Genomic DNA, 20,910 nt, shown 5'->3' with positions numbered 1-20,910 from the left:
TATTCTTACTTGACAGAAACTCATTTTCTTTTAGGCCTCAAATTTTTTTTCCATAAATTTTGTGTACCATTCCATACTATACCGTTCCATACATACCCTGCTATTTCAGCTGAATAAATGTAATGGTACATTACGTCGCAAGATCTAGTCTAATAATCATGAATAGAATAAAATTCTCAACATTATTAAACAAACAATTGAGCACTTTGTAAAAAAATGCTATTTTAAGAGATACTTTCTTCAATAATTTTCTTTCTTCAACAACTTTAGAAGTGTGCATGGTGAACTTTTGTTAAATATATCATTAGGACTTCAGGGCACTTACTGTTTAAAATAATCTTATGAATGTGCTTTGTAAACTGTAAAGCAGAATACATTTGGTTTTGCTATTATTGTTATTTATATTTGTAAAATTAAAAATTATGCCAATCTATTTCACATATAGAGTTTGCTAACATAGTCATTGCTACTGTGTTTATAAGCAAGTACTATGTGTTAAATTCTACATATAATGATCTCATTTAATTTTTTCAATCTTTTGTGGTAGGTACTCAACCCATTTTACAGATGAAAAAAATGATGCTTAGTGCATCTAAGTAGCTTTTCAAGGCCATACAGCTAGTAAGTAGGAGAGCCACGATGCTAGCCCAGGTCTGTCTGATTCTGAGGTATCAAGATACATCTGTGTGTGTGTGTGTGTGTGTGTGTGTGTGTGTGTGTGTGTGTGTGTGTGTGTGTGTGTTTAGCTCTGAAGTATAATAGAGGTAATCAATGTAAACTCTTAAATAGACCCAGGTCTGTCTGATTCTGAGGTATCAAGATACATCTGTGTGTGTGTGTGTGTGTGTGTGTGTGTGTGTGTGTGTGTGTGTGTGTGTGTGTGTGTGTGTGTGTGTGTGTGTGTTTAGCTCTGAAGTATAATAGAGGTAATCAATGTAAACTCTTAAATAGACAAGGACCCATGGTCTCCTCCAGCAGCATTTTCTATGCTGAGAATGATTCCAAGGAGAGAACTGCTTCTTTTGATGTATTTATTGTCTCATGATACAGGAAAAAGAAGTAATATCATTCTAGTGTAGGAGAAACTTGTAGAAACTGGAAAACCTTTAGCAGTGCTATTCTTATTTTGGCTTCAATAAGAATATATAATCTTTGAATAATATATGAAACCTTATGTAAAATAGTTTGCATTTTAATTGTCATCATTCTTTGACAGATTCTGGTCATTAATTTTATTTCTATCCTGAACTTTATGTTTGCAAGCAATGGCAAAAATATACGAATCCAAAATACAAGAAATGTCTTGTAAATAGAATGAAGTTTAAGATATTTAATGCTCATATTCTTGTAGTAATGAATCAAAAATAATGCAATATGTTTGTATACTAAATAAAAAATGAATCTTTACTTCCAGATACTCTTCATTTTTCTTTAGACGCAAGGAGATTTTTGTCATCCAGTAAGTTACCGTGGTAATGCAGAGCTCTGCTGTGATTATTTTAATCTTGTCAGGTGGTGTGCTCTATATTTTAAAATACATGGTATTGAGTACCTTGTTGTTCAATGAGTTACTTTTTCCCAAAGCCCTAAAAAAAAAAAAAAAAAAAAAAAAAAAAAAAATTCCACACCTTCTGCTTACAATGTGTCCTGTATAATATTGCATGTTATTTGTATGGTAAAGTTTATCTCACCAAAATGCACATTGACTCATAATGTGCATGTCCTGAGAATTTGCTGTGTTCTTGTGTTGTGTTAGCTTTGATAGTAAATTAAGTTTTGACCTAGATTTCTTTTCAGGTTTTTCATTCTATTATTACCATAACACAAAAGCTGAGTTCTCCACCTTATGGGTGGAGTCTGGATTCACATTTCATACAAGCTCATTTCTGCAGCTGTAGGTGATAATATATGAGGACAAAATAATGACATTTCTTGGTCTCTGACTCACTGGTGCATACATACAGTGGCATATTTCATGGAAACTTTACTTCCGCCTTGACCAATGGGTAGCCGACTGTGCATGCTTCCAGGCACTCCCCTGATGTTCAGAAATGCCATTTGTATACCGGCACAACAATTTCTTAATACATTCTGAGTAGCATAAAAGAATGTCAGCATTAGCAGAGACCCCACCAACTGATTGAGTTCCCCAGAGATAATAAATGTCTTCATGCAAAGGATATGAGTGGAGGCAGTAAGTGAAAACGCATTTGATTTCAGAATCACAAGTCGACTAAAAAGGAGTCAGTCTCCGTGAGCCATAGGCTAGACAGCACCAATACTCCTGGCATTCTGGTTGACCATGAATGGTACTCAGCATGATTAAAGCCCAGGAAGCCAGGCCTATTTCTATTCTAAACACATTTAGCATTTTGGAATTGTAAGTAACCATGTTTTAGTTCCGATTATTAGCAAGTTCCCATTGACAAAATTAAAATAGTTTTATGAAATACATTTTTTTCAGAGGACCTGCTTTATGAGATTCAAACATTTGTCAAAGTAAGATGCTCTTGAACTAAAGATTTAATTGCCACATCACACATAAAATATCCATTTCCTACCAGCACTCAGAGCTGACCTCTTGGCATTCCAGACTCATGTGCGTTGTTTGAACAGCACTGCTGAATATCTTTCTTCATCATCATAAAACAGAATCCTTTTACTTTTTTTCTTTTTTTGGGGGGGGGTCTTTATGCCATTAGTGTCTCAGAGAAAAATACCTCCATCTTTACAGGCCCCTCACTGTCTTTATCACCTAGAATTTTCTTTCCTAGAATCAGTGAATACTGTCCTAATCTTGACAGAGGTAAACTTAATAGTTTGGGTTAATCAGAACCTTTACAGAACACCTCTAAATAGATCATAATTAGTTAATGCAGATCTGGTTTTCATCCAAATGTAGTTTTCTGAGGTTGCCTTCTAATCTCTAACAGAGGAACTTCCTTGCTACCACCATAGCACATAGTTCAGGCTGTAAAGACTTCTTTTTTAGATAGCATTATGCTTTCTGTCTCTTCATTAGTTCTCTGCGAGAACCCTTGTCCACCTCTTCACATAGCTGTCAGCAAGCAGTCTCTTTCTTCTTTCTACCCCTCTAGCCTATTGCCCCTGATGTAGCTAAGTTATACCCACTGTTTTAATATAGAGTACATGGTCGATGAAATAAAACATCTGTTAAGAATTTGTTTTCAAATGTGCTAATGTGGAAAGGCTTAGTAATAAGGAAAATTCGACTCCTGCCACACTGGGGATCATACCTCAGCTCATTGACACCAGTGAGAATGTTGCATTCCTGTCTCCATCTAAAAGGCCATTTCATCTTGTTTGAATAAAAGAAATATCAGTTGGGCACTTAGCAAGTGCCAGGCTCTGTTCCAGAAATACTATGACGAAAAAGGAAGAGACATTGCCTCCAAAGAGATGCCCTTCATATTGCTAATGCTCCTTTTCAACCTATTTGTCCTTACAGATATGAGGAGACATGTTGAGAAAATTCTAGATATCACTTACTAATCGATGGTTTTTCTAATTAAATAAGGAAAGTGTTATATATTACTCACTTATTCAGGTGGTATATTTCCTTCCCTTATAAAGTGAAGTTTTAGAGTCATCTGTATAATACCAGCCATTGGTTCGGATAATATTTTTAATTTATATTGAGGACTGCAGAAAAATTATTGTTGATTTGGTAAAAGGATAAAGAAAGATCAGAAAGGGCTATTTTAAAGCCTAGAACAAAAACAACAACAACAATAGAAAAGAACAGGAAATAAGACACCTCTAAAAGCATGACAATAGATGCTTTGGATAAGTAATAGAATATCATTGTAGAAATAGATGTAACTTTATGAATAATTAGTGATGATGAAATATAGAAACTAAAAACTCACACTCAATATTTTCCAAAACTTAGAAATATTAATTAATGCATTTTACCAGAGAGATAGATTCTTCACAAATTCATTTGAATAGCAAATACATGTTAGGGTATACAAATGAATATTTTTTACATCAAGGCAACAAATTTGAGTTCTTTTATTTTTAACCTAACTTAACTGGTTAAGTAGAAAAAATAAAGTTTCTCAATTTGTCCTGTGCCACTGATTATGCTGATTTAAGCTGCTCATCTACAGGCTATCATCTATGACTCTCCGTTAAGAATATATTTTAATTCCCTATAGACTTCGACTAATTGACCTTGAGGGAAAGCTGAGTCTCTGTGACAATATGGTCTTCAATCACCACTGCCAACATAAATAAATGGTTCCTCTCTGGATCCATCAAGAGTAATCTGAGTGGAATTTAAGTTTTTGATAGACTTTAAAGAAATAAGCCCAGATGTGAAATAATACCCGTTTCAACAAAAAAGCATGGGATTTAAGACAGCCGAGATTCACATAATAAAAACTGTTTAGCCCTTTATATTGGAAATTGGTCAGTTATCTTATTGAAATCTAGACAATTCCCAAATTCATTTGTCCACTAATGAACTGAATATTATTTGATAGTAACTTTCACCATTGTCAGTGAAGAATAGCCTACCAGTCAAAAGTGCTTTCCACTTAACAACTTTGTCTTTAAAAATGCAATAAGAAGTTTTTTCTATTTGAGTTTTTTGCCTCTTCAGAAGACTAGATTTGAAAATAGTGCTCCTGAAATAATATTGTTGATTCTCATGCACATGAATGCAAGTTTTAAAATGTTTATATAATCAAACCATTTTTCTTACGAGGAATTTAATTATCTCATCAGTGATAAGTCAGTGCTTTTTTCTGGTAGCGTGTCCCACCTTCCTTTCTAATTCTCTGTATAAATGGTCCAAATTAATACTTTTTTTAAAATTTAAAAATACAAGTTTAAAACCTCAAAGAAAAATAAAATTTAGAATGCAACCAATACCTAAGGGATAAATACTCCCATACAACATGAGGCTAAGAATCAAAGTAATGACATGGATACTACAGACAACTGTGCGAGAAGAAAGTCTGATTTTTATTTGAAATAGTCAGGTTATTTATACCAAAATATCATCTCAATTTGAGCTGTCCAAATAAGTATTTCAAGATTTAAATTCACATGTAACTTTGACATAAGCTTAGACTGAAAAATTAAATAAGAATTAGACTACTAGAAGCCTTGTTTCTTACATTACATACAAGAGCACTTCCAAAAGTTTGTGGAAAAACAGAATTAAAAGATAATATCTTTCCATGAACTTTCTGAAGTACCCTCACAAACACAAATGTAAAAAACAGATCATGTAAAGCGATGGGGTTTAGAGAAAGGGAGTGTTGCAAAGGAAAATAAAACTAAAATAGACATCACTTCTTTTTTTACAAATGGTACCTATTTTTTTTATCATGTGATGTGATTTTATTCTTCCTATATCTAACTTCCTAACAAAGTATCTAACTTCTAATGTTAGGTGATCTGATGTGGCCTTTATTTAGATTCGTATACTCTTTATTGGTGAATCTATGAATTATACTTATTTAAAACTTTCTGTTAGAACTTCCTGAGAAATCTCAGCTTTTTAAATTTTTTAGTAAAAATATTCGTTCAGTTCAGATATCCTCTCATAATAACCAGAGGATTTATAGTTTGCTTTCCATGTATATTAATCTGAATTAATCCACAATATTATACTCAACAACGATTTATTCAATGTTCACTGTGAACAAGGTTATGAGGGACATGTAGTAAGCCAAGTGTTAACTTTGCCTGGGCCCTCAAGAATATATGAACTTAAAAGCATGTATCACAATAAATATTCTCAGCCATAGTACAGGATAGAAGGTGATTTGTCTTTAGAAATTTTATTTCACAGAAGGAAGAAATTGTATTCTTTTTAGTTGAACAGTGTAATGTCCATGAGAGACCTCACATTTGAATCAGATTTTAAGGAATAAATAGAATCTGATTGTGAGGGAAGCATCTGGAATGGTACAAACTTGAAGGGGAAGGGTACTAAAAAAATATCTGGAGTTCAAACAGGGTGTGTGAAGGGAGTTGCCAGGAATAATGTCAGAAATCTGGTCCTGATTAAAAATGTTTTTACATGATTATATGAAAACTAAATTGTTATAGTCATTATATTTAGAGACTCGTTTGGGATCTTGAATTAAGAACTAGAATTCCAGTCTTGGGTTTCAAGTCTAGATATTCATGACCACTCTTTGTGCAGGGATATTGATTAGGAAGAATACAATAGGAACTCTTGCACTTAATTTAGCATAGTCTAGTCTACCCATTTTTTAGTAAAATTAAGAAAATATTCTTTTGGAAATAATAAAAAAAATTCCTCTTTATATCAGTATCAATTATAGAACAGTATGGGTAGAAGTAGCTTGAGTTATACAATATAAAATAGAAATAGTAATTATTATATTAATGATCATAACTAACACTTATGTATTATTACTATTCTAAGCCCTTTACATATATGAGCTTGTATTCCATATATTTCCCCCATTTTTCAAATTAGGAAACTGAGGCACAGGAAGATGAGTAAGAAGATGCTTAGGATAACATAGCTGGTAATTTTAGGAGCAGGTATTTGAAGCCAATAAGGGCATCATATTTTATAATAAGGCAAGAATTCACTGATATTTACCCAAACCCAATAGCTAGCCAGTTATGGTTTAAAATTAGTATCTTTAGAAAGAGCTATCAAATGCAAAATAAAATAAGAACAGTAAAATAAAAGGAAATTTCTTTAGAATTTTTCACTGAAAAGATACGGACTTAAAAGAAAAAAATATTTTTATTCAATTAATTATAACTTCTAATTGAAGAATAGGATCATTAGTGAAAGAAAAGCAAGGGTGTGAATAATAATATTATGCTTTAGCTATTTCTTGTTCATTGGCACTTTGATTATTCATGTTTAAAGTCTCTTGGAGATTTCACAAATGTATACTGATTCTTCAAATGACTTATTAATGGCTTCACAGAAACTAGCAGCTATTTTTGATTCCAGTTGTCCCAGTAAAAATTTTTTTCCAGTACAGACTCAAATAACCCTAGATTCTCTGGAAAAAGAGAGAATCTGTCCACTATAGAATGGCAGTCTGGCTGTCCTTATATGGGTAGACCATGAATCTGTCACTAAATCAGATACAGAGTGTTTGAACTTTACTAGTAACAAATAATAATGTCTCCTGTTATTATAAAAGTGATCTCCACACAGCTCAAGAATTTCCATTTCTTTGTCGTAGCAGGGAAAGGGATTTTGCTAATTCAAGCATTTCAGTCATTTATATTTAAGCCCAATTAATCAGGATTTCCCCAGCCCAACCCTCTTTTCTTTCCTATTTCTGAAGAATGAAATGGCGTGGGAGTGTTGGACCACCAGTTATCTAAGCGGGGGGCAAGGTAGAATGGGTCTAGCCCATGTTTATCTTTTTTTCTTGCTGGTCTTTACTGAGGGGTAATTATTTCCAATAGGGATTGATTGTTGCCTCAGTCACCACTGCACCTGTTACTACGTCAGAGATATTTACAGGGCCTCTAATTTTCAGGCACTGTTTTCTTTTCCCAAAATCAAGGGTTCTTCTGACTCAGTGGCTCATTCAGCCATTTCTATACTCATCGAGTTAGAGACAGGAGTTTTCTGTTGCCTGTTTAGAATCATTCTAAAGTATTATGGAGAGTTCTTAAGCTTATCTACCAAGACTCTGCCTGGCCATTGCTAATTTATCACTGTAATGCCATGTCTGATAATGGGATATTCTACCAGTTCATACCCCAAGAAGCTGGGAGATATCTCTTTCTGCTTGGGGACACTCACCATTTACTGAGAATTCTGTCATACTGCTTGGTAATATCTGCTCCAGTACCTTCATATTTTTTCACCATCCTTATTGTAATGAAATACGCTTCCTTTTGCCTCATGTTTTCTTCACTGAGCATACGTCTTTGTGATCATTTTCGTAATATTCATTATGCTGTGTTTTTCAATCCACTTATTTTTTTTTGTTCATCTTTTACTTCAAAAAACCTATCTTCTTATAAATATCCTTCACTTACAGAATACAGTAAAATCATCCCTAATATTATTAAATTTTAAAACTTTGAAAAAGTTATATGTTCTTCACTTTATTTCATCATACTTTGTGCCTTTTGTGTTTTTTGCAGTGCTCATTTGTTGTGCATGATAGACTTGTTATTAATGATGTGCCCACCTCTAAGTTTGTGTGTGCTGCATAATCTATTTAGCTGTTAGAAATTATTTCAATATTTTGCAGCATACAAATAACAATGATCTTTCAAAAAAGATATGTCTAAAGTAACTGAAATGATTGTGATTTGTTATGGCTGTATATTCGTCCAAACTCACTCACAAAACAAGACTTAAGCAATATGATGTCATTTTTCTTAGATCTATTCTCCCTGGTTCAGCACTATCTATGATGAAGAAAATAGTTTTGAAATCCACATTAACCCTTTTAGACCACTATGCAATATATAATTTTAATGCAGTGTCCCAAATGCGTAACAATGTAATAACAATAACAATTTTAGATGGAAAGAGAAGCTAAATTATTACTTGGCCATATTTGAGTCCAAAATTTCAAAAAAAAATTAAATATAATTTCAAATAATGATCACATATTAATTAAAGGTACAACACATTATATGTTACTGATTTATTATAATTTTCTGATTTTAATCCAGAACTCTCTCAGAATGAACTGTTCCATCCAACTCAAATGCATTTAACACAATCTCTGTTGCAGGTTACTTAGTTATAGAAAATCCATCAAGTAAGTTTGTTACATTTTTTTAATTCTTTTTGAATATCATCTTTAGATTCACTGACTCAGTGAATCTTAATGTGTGGTTCCCTTTCTTGTATGTTTGTTGGAAAAACCTCCACGCTAGATATAAATCATAAAAGCATGACTAATTGCATGGTAACTGGAGAAATGCTTTCTCTCTCTCTGGGGTGAAGCCTGCATGTCTGTATTTTAGCTTGGGAAGTAATACGGGGATATTTAAACTCCTTGGGGTTTAAAAACCATGTCATTATGAGAATGAGGTCACTGCAATATTTTATCTCTTCTAAAACCTTGTAATGTATAAAATGTTTTCTGTATGACAAAGAGGTATTATGTGCTTCAGGACTCAGTGATAACTTTATGCCCTTACATTTGCTTGAAAAACTTTCTCCATTAAAATGTTAAATCCTTCATTTAAAGGCATTGAAAAATTGAAGGAATTTTGTACCATGAATACAAAGAAACTTAAAGAGGAAAAGTTAATTTTGTTAAGATGACAGAGTACCTTTAAATGGCCGTGTTGTTTGTGGTTTTGAAATGTCCATTGTTCTTTAATATGTTAACAGTGCAGCCTTTGCCCATGCTAAAGTGAAAGAATACAATCTAACATGACTCCATTTTATATCTTTCTTTACTTGGAGGCCAATAAGCAAGAAATCTTTCCTGCAACATGTTGAAGAGCTTTGCACAAACAATAACCTAAAGTTTCAAGAAGAATTTTCGGTATGTTACTAGCAGTTGTCACAACATTGTGAGACCTCCAGTCGTTTCATGTGTCACATTTCATGTTCATTTTAAGCATGCAAGGCCATGAAGGACTCTGGCCTTGATAATCAATACTCAATTACCAGGTTGATTGTTTGGATAGTAATGTTACACTGGACAGCCTCTGGTGCAACCTGATCAGAATTATTCACCTACTGTGTCAGGAAAAGGTGGTCTTCTTCAGACCTCCCCTGCCCTCGTTTATTACCTGCTCTTTCATCCAGAGGAAGATGCAGATCTAGAAAGATATATCTATTAGTCATTGTTTGTATACAAGGTTTAGGTCTTACTATAAATGTAGCTTTATACTTAAATAATTATTTAAACTTTAATAATTATTTTAGATTTAGACACTAAATGATTCTACTTTCTATTTGCCTGCTTAGCTTACATTAGTGGTATGGATGAATGTGAGAACAGTACTCGATGACTCCAGAAACTACAAAAATAATGTGATTTCTAGAACTATCCAAAAATAAAAAATAGATAAGTAATGTTCATGCTTTACAAGGCCTATTTTTAAGTTTCTATGAAATAAATAGCATATCACGTTTTGGAGCTATGTAAAATTAAGAACTTGCTACTTTTAGACTGTTTAAAAGTTAAGAATAATTTTATTATTTTTAGCATTTTATGTGTCTACAAAATAGAAATTATTTTAGAACATAAGTTAAGGTAGATCAGATCTAAAAGCTACTTTAAGACTTGTAAGAATCTTTCCTAACTTAGGTGGTTATTTTATATTATAAAAATAAAATAGATTTCTAAATTTTGCCAAAAAATTTATTTCTATGTATTTTTCTCATGAATTTCTTAGTGTGTGAACTTAAGAAACAAAGAATCAAACAATTGGCTTAAATAATTCAGGATTATAATATTTCAGTCTCTCAGGGAATAATAACAAAAATGTGAAAAGATTAATGGTATTTCCTGCAGCTTTTTGGTTATGCTTCTTAAGTAAAATTGGTCTGGACTTAACAAAATCAATGGTACCATAAAATTCTTCTTTGCATTTATATAGCGAGAACTCCCAATTTTTCAGGAGCAGAAGTGTAATTTCGCTAGAATAGGAGCGAATATAATTACATTATGCATGACTGAGTAGATGAAAAGTTTTATCAGCAATAACATTTTCACATATATTGAGCAAGTTTCTAGCTTGACTCTTCTGGAGACCATGGTTTTAACAATTTGGTTTCTTAAAATTGTTTTTACCCTAGTGCTTTATTAAGTATTTTTAAAACAAAATTACTATGCTGTAATAAGCAAATGCAAATTTGATGCATATACTTGATAAACCTTTTAACTCAGGTCATATTCACTTATATCTTAAATATTTATAAGCTCCTACTCTGTGGTAGGCATTGTATGAATATTTGGCACATTGATATACAAGTATATTAATTCAGCACTTAACAGGTAAGTGACCCTGGGCAAATTACTTAAACTCTCTTGTGCCTCAATGTCCTCCTTTGTAAAATGATAATATCTACCTCACTGTGATGTGGATACTAAAATAATTGAATATATGCAATACTTTGAACAGTAGCTGGCACAAACTATTGGTTATTATGATGATAATTTCTACCATAAAGAAGCTCATATTATGGTAAAAACTGCAGACATGGATAAAAAATTACAAATAAGTGCACTGTATCATGATAGTGATATGCATTAAAAAAGTGAGTGTTTATGCATAAACAATTCCGTTTAGATATCAGTCAGAAAAGACTTCATTAAAAAGGTGACCTTTGAGATGAACTTTAGGATGAACAGAAGTCCAACAAGAAGATAAAGGGGAAAAAATATTTCAGAGAGAGGGAATGAATACAAAAGTGTAAGGATGCCAAACAGTCTAACTGATCTGTGATCCCACTAGAAGAGAGAGGAAACAGTAGGAGAAAGAGCTAAATCAGGAGGATCATTGAGGTCCTGGGTGCCCTGATAAGATTGAGGCCACACAGTGTAACATTACTATCCAAACAATCAACCTGGTAATTGATTATTGCTTATCAAGGCCAGCATCATTTAAATCTGTAAGTGGAAATGTTTATGAGAAATAATTTCAAAATATTTAAGCAAAACTTTTCAGTTTCCGATTACCTTTCTTTCTTCCTTCTTTGTGTACTCCCAAACCTTGACACAGAAAGTTGTTCTAAGACTCTTCATTTGGTTAAAAAAAATTTTTTTCTAAGCCTTTGGTGTCAACACATCAGAATTAGATGCTTACACCATTCCTCTCCCCACATGCAAACAACAGTCCATATTTTCTTTTTGAGGAAATTTAAAAGGAAAGGGAGAATTACCCAATTAAAAGAAAAAAATTATAATGATGTTGAAAAATTGTAAAAACATGTTTTTAAAACTTTTAAAAGAATTTGGCAAATTAAGATTTCTAAAATAAACTGTTTTATACATGTAAATCATCTGCTTAGCAAAATAATGGATCCATTTTCTTGCACCAGACTTCTTAATGATGCTTTTATTACAAAGAGCAAGGTAGATGGATAAAATCCTGATTTTTCATCAAAATGTCAGTAGCAGATTTTTTGACCCTTCATCTGTGTCTGATAATTCTTAATCACACCTTTTCTTTCCACATCGACTTCACGATGCCTACTGAGAACAGGAATTGACCTTTGGCATCTTCTCAAACTGACCAATGTTGTACCAATTAATAGGCATGAAATCGCACTGCCTGAGGAGAAGCAACAAAAAATAAATCATTGAACTCCCTTCTTCCTACTAAGTAGACATTAAAATATTAAATAGTAATCAGTGTGTACCTGACGAAACCATTAGCAGTGTATGGAAAAGGATCACTAACATGGTTGCCACATCTTAGGGCTTTCCAAAGAGCAAAGAAATTATCTCAGAGAGAGCAATAGCCCAACTGACCAACTTTACAGAATATTCATGGTAAAAGTTTAGGTAACCTTATTACTGCTAATTTGACCTTGTTTCTGCAGTTATGATAGGTGTTTTAAATTTAAAAATAAAAAAGGTTTAGAACAAAGAATTGTCTTTCACTAAGTGAAATTGTTGTTTTAAAAAGTTAAATCTTGTTTAACTTTGATAAGTGTAAACTTTGAAATGACTTTTTTATTTCACAGGAATTACCAAAATTTCTTCAAGATCTTTCTTCAACTGATGCTGATCTGCCTTGGAATAGAGCAAAAAACCGCTTTCCAAACATAAAACCATGTATGTGCACTTATTGTATCTAGTTTAGCTATGAAACATTTCTTAAATGACCTCTGTCTTAACTGTTTTTGTTAATTTTTAAAATATATTTTATTACATATTAATTTAATTATAATGCGTTCTATTAGCAATGACTTTCAAATTGTATCTCTTTTGCTTTGTTCATATTTATTAAAGTTAATATACATGGTTTTCAGCTTGTTCACACAAGGTTCACTTATGCAGGTGCAAGAAACTGTAGACCTAAGTGGTTTCTTAGCTTTGTAATTTAACCCAAGTAATGAACCTGTTTAACATCTTCCTACAGACCTAGTTACAAATGAAAAGAGAAAATTTACACTTAACTTTGTGCATTAGTTTTCCTTAAAAGCATAGCAGTGCTTTCTTATGGAACATAAAAATGCATTGCAAAATAAATCGTTGAAGATCAGAATAAATGTGTGTTTACCAGAATTGGTTTTACAAGGGAGGAAGGAATATGCCTCACCACAGTAAACATAGCTTCATTTTTCAATAAAAATAAAAGAAACAGTATTATTGCTTTAAGAGTTAGCAGTGATGTGAAAGGAAAAATGACATTCCTCTGTTACAAATAACTATATGTTTGATATTATATTTTTTGAACAGATTTTCTTACTATTAATATTCTGGTTCAATGCATCTTATTATTTTGAAATTACAAAGTGGTATTTTTATGCTCTGAAACATTGTTTCAAAGTCTAGAGTTTACAAATATCCTTAATTTTAAAGTTAACATATACTGTATATCTGTTTTCTATTTTTATGTCTTTTCAAAAGTATATGAAGGAAATTTCTATACTTCTTAAAAAGTGAACTCTTTCATCTAGAAAGACAGGGACTTAGAGAAATATATAATCAAAGAAAGTAAAATCATAAAGGATATGGGAAGAAACAGACCAAATTCTGATATGCTAGCACTAGAGGATAACTTATGCACAAAGTAAACAAATTTAGGGAAACATGATGTAGGAGGCAGTAATCTAATTGAACCTGTTAATTCCTACGAACTAGAATAGGTTGAAAATACAAATAGCTTTAACCACTTGTGAAATCCTTTCTGTAACAAAACAAATAACAAGAAAATGACTTTAAGAGCAAGAAGACAAATAAGAGTTTGTTACAGGAAATAAGAAATGTTAGTAATATATCTAAATTTCTAAGACCATGACTTTTCTCAGCATGTCCTTTTGTTTTTTCTAACAGAGAATTAACGTGGGTTAGATACATCAAAAGTTTAAAAGTTATGGAAATCCCCACGTTTTTATATTTGTCTGCACCTAAGTTTCTCTCACACTGTCTGCTTCATGAAAATAAATACTATAATCTGATTGAATATATTACATATATTATACTATGGAATAATTAATATTTATTTCCAATTGTATATATGTCTGAATTAATTTATATTAGTATATATAAAATAAGTAATTCAATTGTCTAACTTATTTCTAAAGAGTATCTAAGTTATGTAAAACATTTGAGATCTTAGAAAGGTATTTTCTTAAATGTGAATTTTCAATTTTTTATTTTTAATATCTCAGTGCGTTATTATCTGGATTCCCGTTATAACTATAGGAAAAGTCAGACAATTCTTCCTTATTACTTATAGGATGGGAAGAGAATAAGAGGTACTGGCAAAATCAAACAACCGTAAAATAATAAAAAAATACTGAGGAGTATGACTACCCCAACTCTCCGTATCTAAGGCCCAGACAATAATAATGATGATGATGATGATGATGATGATGATGATGATGATGATGATGATAATTAATCAGACAGACTTCCTGGGTTGCAATCCTGTTTATCCACTAAATAACTTAGTGACTCTGAACATCCTATTCAGTGATTTGTATCCTATAAGGTTATAGATGAAATCATCGTGTAAATCTCTTTGCCCAGTACTGGAACACAGGAAGCACTCAATAAATATTAGTTCTTATGATGGTTAGTAATCAATAGATTGCTTACTTTAAAAGCTGCTAACTTTCTGGTTGAATAACATTAAGTCATAGGCCCTTGGGTATGCAGTCTGGAGATAATAATCCCACTTTCTTAAACTGGGTTAGAAACCAAGTTGTAAAATCACAACCACCTCTATGGGCAAATACACTCTCATCACACTTTCACACACACACTAGGAACAAGCAAACAAGATGTTTAGACTAAGTATATTCTCCCAGTGTGCATGCAGAGAACCCATAAAGCTAAAGAATCATGTTTTTTTCCCTACAGAGAATGAATTCATTTTAATTGAACCTGAATTTTATCTTGAGCCAGCGTAAGTGAAGTGTATTGTTTCCCCTGAGTAGTGTAAGAAGTAGAATTTCAAATGTTACAGTGCATTTTAGAAGATATTAGCTTATAGGGCTTTAAGATACTAGAATTAGCAGCAAATATTTGCATAAGAGATGTCCAAATATCTGTTTGACAGGTCATTATGACCTTCAGAAATACTCCAACACCATGAAGAAAGTTTAGTTCGTTTTTCACTCACACAGTTACAAAGACATATAAAGAAAGTAGGAACATGACTACTTCCCTTTCTTATTCACATGACTAACTATACAATGTCATTAAAATAGTTAGATCCACAAAATTCAGTATCTTTGGGACATAAATAATTTGCATAAATTAGCTTAAACATTTCCCATCTCTAAATTTAAATTTAAATTACCATTGTACAGGTAATTGTAATTGCTAACAATATGGCTAAGTCATTTTAACATGTAATATGTGCTCAAGTTTTAAGAACCTAAGAACATTTATTGAGTGCTTACTATAAGCTTTCATACAAGTTTTACTCAAAAGAATTATGCAAAACAAATATTACAAACACATGTTATAGCTGAGGTAACTAAGGAGTGGAGAAGCAAAGCAATTCACTCAAGCCTATGTATGGTAGGTAAATCATCTAGAATTCAAACCCAGTCCTGTTTACCAATTATTCCTCCATGAAAACAACAACAACAGAAACCTGCAGAATAATTAAGTAGTAATAAATATTTTATGGCATTTATGTCATTTTCAGGTTTAATTAAAATTATTACTGGACATTCCAATCATAGTATCCATTTGGTAAAAATTCTCAGGAAAAAATTTCTAACCCTTTTATTTGAAGAAAAGTAATGGGCACAGGGTTTCTAATTTTACCAGATCTTAAAATATTCTAGAGAACACTAATTAGTAGTTAGGAAAGAAAAGGCAGATAAATTAATGGAAAAGAATAGATGGTCCAGAAATAGATTGTAAATCACACCATTCGTAATTAATTTTCTAAGAATATGTACAGAAAAATCTGGAAATATGTACAAGAACATATAAATAGTCATTGTCTCTGGGTAGTATAAATATGAGACAAGAAGAACTTCCTTAATTTTACACTCATCTGTAAAGTTGGAATTTTATATCATGAACTCCTTTATATTACTTTTATAGATAAAATATTAATAGCAATTTAAAGAGCCAATTAGCATTGATTGCTTACATTTTCTTCTAGATAATAATAACAGAGTGAAGCTGATAGCTGATGCTAGTATTCCAGGATCAGATTATATTAATGCCAGCTATGTTTCTGTAAGTTACTATTTTTATATATTTTATATTTTTATAAAACGTAACATAAATACTGAAATTGTATTACCTTTCCAACTATCTAAAACACCAAATTCATTACAACCTCTGGATCTTAATGTGTTAGTTACTTACAACAACACTATGTACTCTCATTTTGTACATGAGAATATGGAGGTTCCTAATAGAGATTTTTGACTTATCAACAATCATTTCACTAGTACGTGGCAGATATACACCTAGTCCTTCCACTGTTTCATTTGCTTTGTTAATGTACCCTCTGTACACAAGGCCTGCCATCTCTCTTTTACTAAAAAATTAGTTAAATGGGCAGCTATGTTCATACACTATAAATGCCTATTATGCACTTCTAGATTTGCAGTTCTTCAAGGGGATGATAATGGTGTGTTCTTTCTGTACTCAGCTACTTGTAGAATGTGCACTTCATTACAGCTACTCAATAAACCTATCTTAAATGAATCAAGCTGGAGGGAATTGTAATATGCTCAATGTGCTATCTTGCACATCATAGATAATCAATGCTTGATCAACTGGATTGAAAATTGGATGAAACCAAATTGTTTCTCTCTCCCTCTCCTTCTCCGTGGCTCTTTTGTTCTGTCAGTATTCATCATTATCATGGATACATAGAAACCTTATATGCACCCAAGACCTCCACTTGGGTTGATAATAATCATGGAATCTTAGAGTAGAAAATGTTCTTATGTTCATGTAATTTGATTATTCACCTTGGAACTCTTTCTTTTTTTAAAATTTCTATTGAATCATAATTGATTATGCATATTTTGGGAGTTCAACATTGACATATGTTGATCAAATCAATATTTCTAGCATATATATTGCTACAAATCGAACTTATTCTTTATGCCCTTTGTCCAATCTCTCCCCACCCCCCTCTTCGTCCCTCCTTACCCCTCTAATTGCCCTAGATTTCTTTTCTCCTTCTGAAATAGTAATGGTTACTCTGTTGATTTGTTGCCTAGATGATCTGTCCAATGCTGAGAGGTGTGTTCAGTTCCCTCAATATTATCGTAGAACAGGTAACTTCTGTCACTGTGGAGTGGGCTTTGTGGAGAGAGACATCCTCTTCTTTTCTTTGGTCTCTGCTGGTGAGTCTCCTTGTGTCAATGCACTCCAGTGGCTGGCAGACCATCTGCATGGTAGCTGTGGCTTCTAGCTGCTTTTGTGCAGCCGTGGTTATTGTGGTGGCTGTGGTGGGTCACCCACATGGAGCTGATGATTTTGGCATGCTCCTTGATGCTGGTGGTGTGCCTGGTTGTGGGAGGGAGGTCCAGTCCTTGGCTCCATGCCTCAGGTCTCCAGGCAGGCCCAGAGGTGCTGGCAATGTGCCTGGGCCAGAACTGATTTTTTGTCCTTTGCTTTCTTCTAAAATGGGGGATCTTTCTGAGGGAACCAGTACTTGAGCTGTGTGGTTGAGCTAAATTGCTGTTTGCTGCTGATTCCCTAGGGAAGGCTTTTTGTGCAGCTCAGGTTTTAATGGTTGACTTTATAGGTACTTCCAGCTCTCCAGAGACCCAGTGCACCTGGGTTGTGTAGAAACTCTGATCTGGGCCTGAGTCTTTTCATCAAACTGCACCCCACGCAATTCTATATTCCTGACCAGTCTCCTCTGAGTGGTCCTGTGCTGATTAAGGTGCCAGTCATCTGTTCTTGTTGTGCCCCAGTGCTCCTCTGGTGGGCCTGCCTCCCCCACTGCCCTTCCTGCAAACACTTCCTATGGGACAGGCAGTGTGCTGTTCCCTTGAGATGACTCACCAGCCTCTGAGCGGCTCCTTTTTTTCAGTTGTTGTGGCTCCTTGCTCTTATGTGGGTCCACAGGAACCCTATTAGTGCTCTTGTTGGTCTGGGGGCCACCAAGGCCCTCTTCTCCTCTGCCGCCTCCATGCAATTTCATCCAAGGGCACAGCTGCAGCTTTTGCCAGCTCCTGCTCCTGTCTTAAGGTGGCTGCGGCCCGAAATGATAGGAGTGTTTTTTTTCTTTTTCTCATTTTGGCTTCTCCTGCCTTCATGCACTCCTTAGGTCTCTCCTCCTCTTCCCCTGAGCTCTAGCAGCCCCAGCTTTGAGCTTTGCTTGTGTTTTTTTTTTTTTTTTTTTAATAGTTGTAAATTGGTTAATTTGTGGGAGAGAGTGACGCTGGGGACTGTTTATTCCACCATCTTGACTGGAAGCCCCTACCTTGGAACTCTTCCTAAAAAAATTATAAAAATTAAATGTCAGCCTCTCCTGACATCAATTCATCCACTTCCTCTTAAGGCAGATGATTCTATCTCTGAATGACTCTATTATACAGTTGTTTTATCAAACCAAGATATGTCCCTTTATAGTTTTACCTGCTGGCTTCAGTCTAATACATAGCAAGGTTAACCATCTCCATCACAGTGAACCTAGAGATACTCGAGTAATTCCTCTGCTGCCTAGACTCTCCCCAGGTTTTGCTAACTCATTTTTGATTCATAGGTTTTCTCACCCAGGCCTGCTATTCCCTTCAGCTCTAATTGGGTTCTTCTTAAATGATTCCTCATCCTTTTCCCAACATCAAACATGTCTTGTGTCCCTTGTTTTCAAGCCTCTATGAAGAGGGGGGAAAATTTCGTTCTCTTATCACTCCTATATTGGTTGATAATTACTCTAAAATTAAGATCATAAATTTGGTTCTATTGTCAAAGGAGTGAATAATGGGAGAATTTAAGACTTCTTAATAGGGGAAGTGAAGGAAGGTTTGGAGAAGTTAAGGCATCTTTTGATTCTGTCCTATTTTTATGATAGAACTTTAAATCTGTATTGAAAAAACCACATGAATTTACATGGTAATAACATATTTTATTAATTTATGAAATGATTGATTCTCTTGAAAATGAGATTCTTCTCTAAACATTTGGTGAAATCTTATGCTTACTAGCTTTCATTGTAGGCTAAACTTTATAGCATATTGAAATTTTACGTTGATTTACATAATGATACATATGTGCATTTAGGTATTTAAATTTAATTACTGCTGTTATGATCGGATCACTTCTGATACCATAGAACAAGACAAGGGCAACTGGTTGTTATCAGTGACCTATTGATTTGTACCATTTCTTATTCATCAATAAGTAGAGTCAAATCAACAGCTTATACAGTAACCTCTAATGTTCCACCAGATATGAGGTGACAGTAAAGGATATGAACATAATAAGGAAGGAAACCAGGTAATTTTAGTAGTTATAACTGAGCCACACGGATTACATAAGCAAAGTAATATTCACAAACCCCTAGTGTTCCCTCTAAACACTATAGGTTGCCAGCAGACAGTCATAAGCAAACGATAATGCTGTTTTAGCAATAAACTAGGAAGCCTGAAATATTTATTCTGCTGCAATCAAGTGATATTGTAATATAACAAATCTTACAACAAAGTCATCATGACCCATATGTAATGATATGTATAATCATTACTGAAAGGCATGGCAAGCAGGCCCAGATAGAAAGCTCTTTGCACGAAGGCAGATTTCTTCTTGAGGTGAGCAGTATACTTACTGTATTGCCTTTACTTTTCTGGGAAATCTTTGCTTGGGATGCCAGGAACAGATGGGACTAGTCATAGCAATGATACTGTAGTTGCTGTCACTCCTCCATTTCCAAATTCAGATGGTCTTCACCTCAGAAAGAATGTCTGACATATCAGTTTTCCCCTACTCCTCAGTTTTGTTCCATGGCACCTTCATCTGAAAATTCATGAATAGTTGTCCCAGGAGCAAAAAATGGAGGCCATCTATGAATGGATTTGGGGTTCCTACTTCTTTGAATGCTAGGGGCAAAGGGAACAGAGATATGCAGAGAGGTGAGGAAGAAAGCAACATAACTAGTGTTCAGATAGAAAAGTGAAAAACTGAAGTCTGGAAAAGAGAAAGGAGAAGACCAGCAGGTAGTCTGAAGGATGTACCTTAAGATGGGGAAACTCCAGGCCAGGGTCTGTAACTAGGATAATGTGCCAGTATGTGTATTCCTCTGTCCTTGGCCATTGTTGGGAATTGTGCTCCTGTAGCTAGGATTCAGGGGGAGCCTAGAAACTTTTGGTAAAGGATAGACTGTGAGAGACAGGTAGAAGAAAAGATATTGCAGCCTCGTACGCAGCCACTAACTATACAAATGAGTTTAGAAATATTTTCGTGAAAGCCAACAATGAAAATATTATGATTTTAGGGACAAGAGAAAGGCCCCGAACTCTGAAAATTATCTTTTGTTTCAATCTGAGATGCCTGAAATTGATGCCTTTAATTGATGCCTTTAATTGATGACAACTTTTACCACAATTAGAGATTAAAGGCTGTGATGCAAATGAGCTGTAGTAACATCAAAAGCATCAGATTTCTTCCTACTTTGATGGAGATTATAGTACTAAAGAATGTTGAGTCCCCCAAAAAGTGAAATGCAAACGACCAGGAGAACCATTTTATAAATCAATCAATTAAAATGAATTGTTCTCTCCTCTTTGGTCCCCCACGCTTTGTGTATTTAGCATAGCCCTTTTCATAATTATAA

General features: G+C 33.8%; 1 protein-coding gene and 1 long non-coding RNA gene across 7 annotated transcripts in view; one reads left to right on the top strand and one right to left on the bottom strand.

Annotated features, from left to right (window-relative positions):
* Window positions 1–20,910, top strand: part of PTPRQ (protein tyrosine phosphatase receptor type Q) — a 215,036-nt gene that overhangs the window by 176,387 nt on the left and 17,739 nt on the right. The window contains 4 exon segments of the mRNA XM_063075852.1: window positions 8,739–8,765; window positions 9,422–9,503; window positions 12,659–12,749; window positions 16,270–16,346. Of these exon segments, the coding sequence (XP_062931922.1) occupies window positions 8,739–8,765; window positions 9,422–9,503; window positions 12,659–12,749; window positions 16,270–16,346 (277 nt within the window).
* Window positions 11,957–20,910, bottom strand: part of LOC134360983 (uncharacterized) — a 55,072-nt gene continuing 46,118 nt past the window's right edge. For 4 of the 6 annotated variants that reach the window (XR_010021373.1, XR_010021374.1, XR_010021376.1 and 1 more), the window contains 2 exons: window positions 19,906–20,176; window positions 14,315–18,574 (listed from right to left, as the gene is read on the bottom strand). This is a non-coding gene — a long non-coding RNA (uncharacterized LOC134360983). Of the gene's footprint in view, window positions 12,244–14,314; window positions 18,575–19,905; window positions 20,177–20,311; window positions 20,439–20,910 lie in introns of those variants that run through there. The other 2 variants (XR_010021375.1, XR_010021377.1) reach the window with 2 other exon arrangements.

Source organism: Cynocephalus volans, chromosome 12 (genome assembly GCF_027409185.1).
Source record: "Cynocephalus volans isolate mCynVol1 chromosome 12, mCynVol1.pri, whole genome shotgun sequence".
Lineage (NCBI taxonomy): Eukaryota > Metazoa > Chordata > Mammalia > Dermoptera > Cynocephalidae > Cynocephalus > Cynocephalus volans.
Note: the sequence above shows the minus strand (reverse complement) of the source record. Positions and strands in the feature narration are given on the sequence as shown.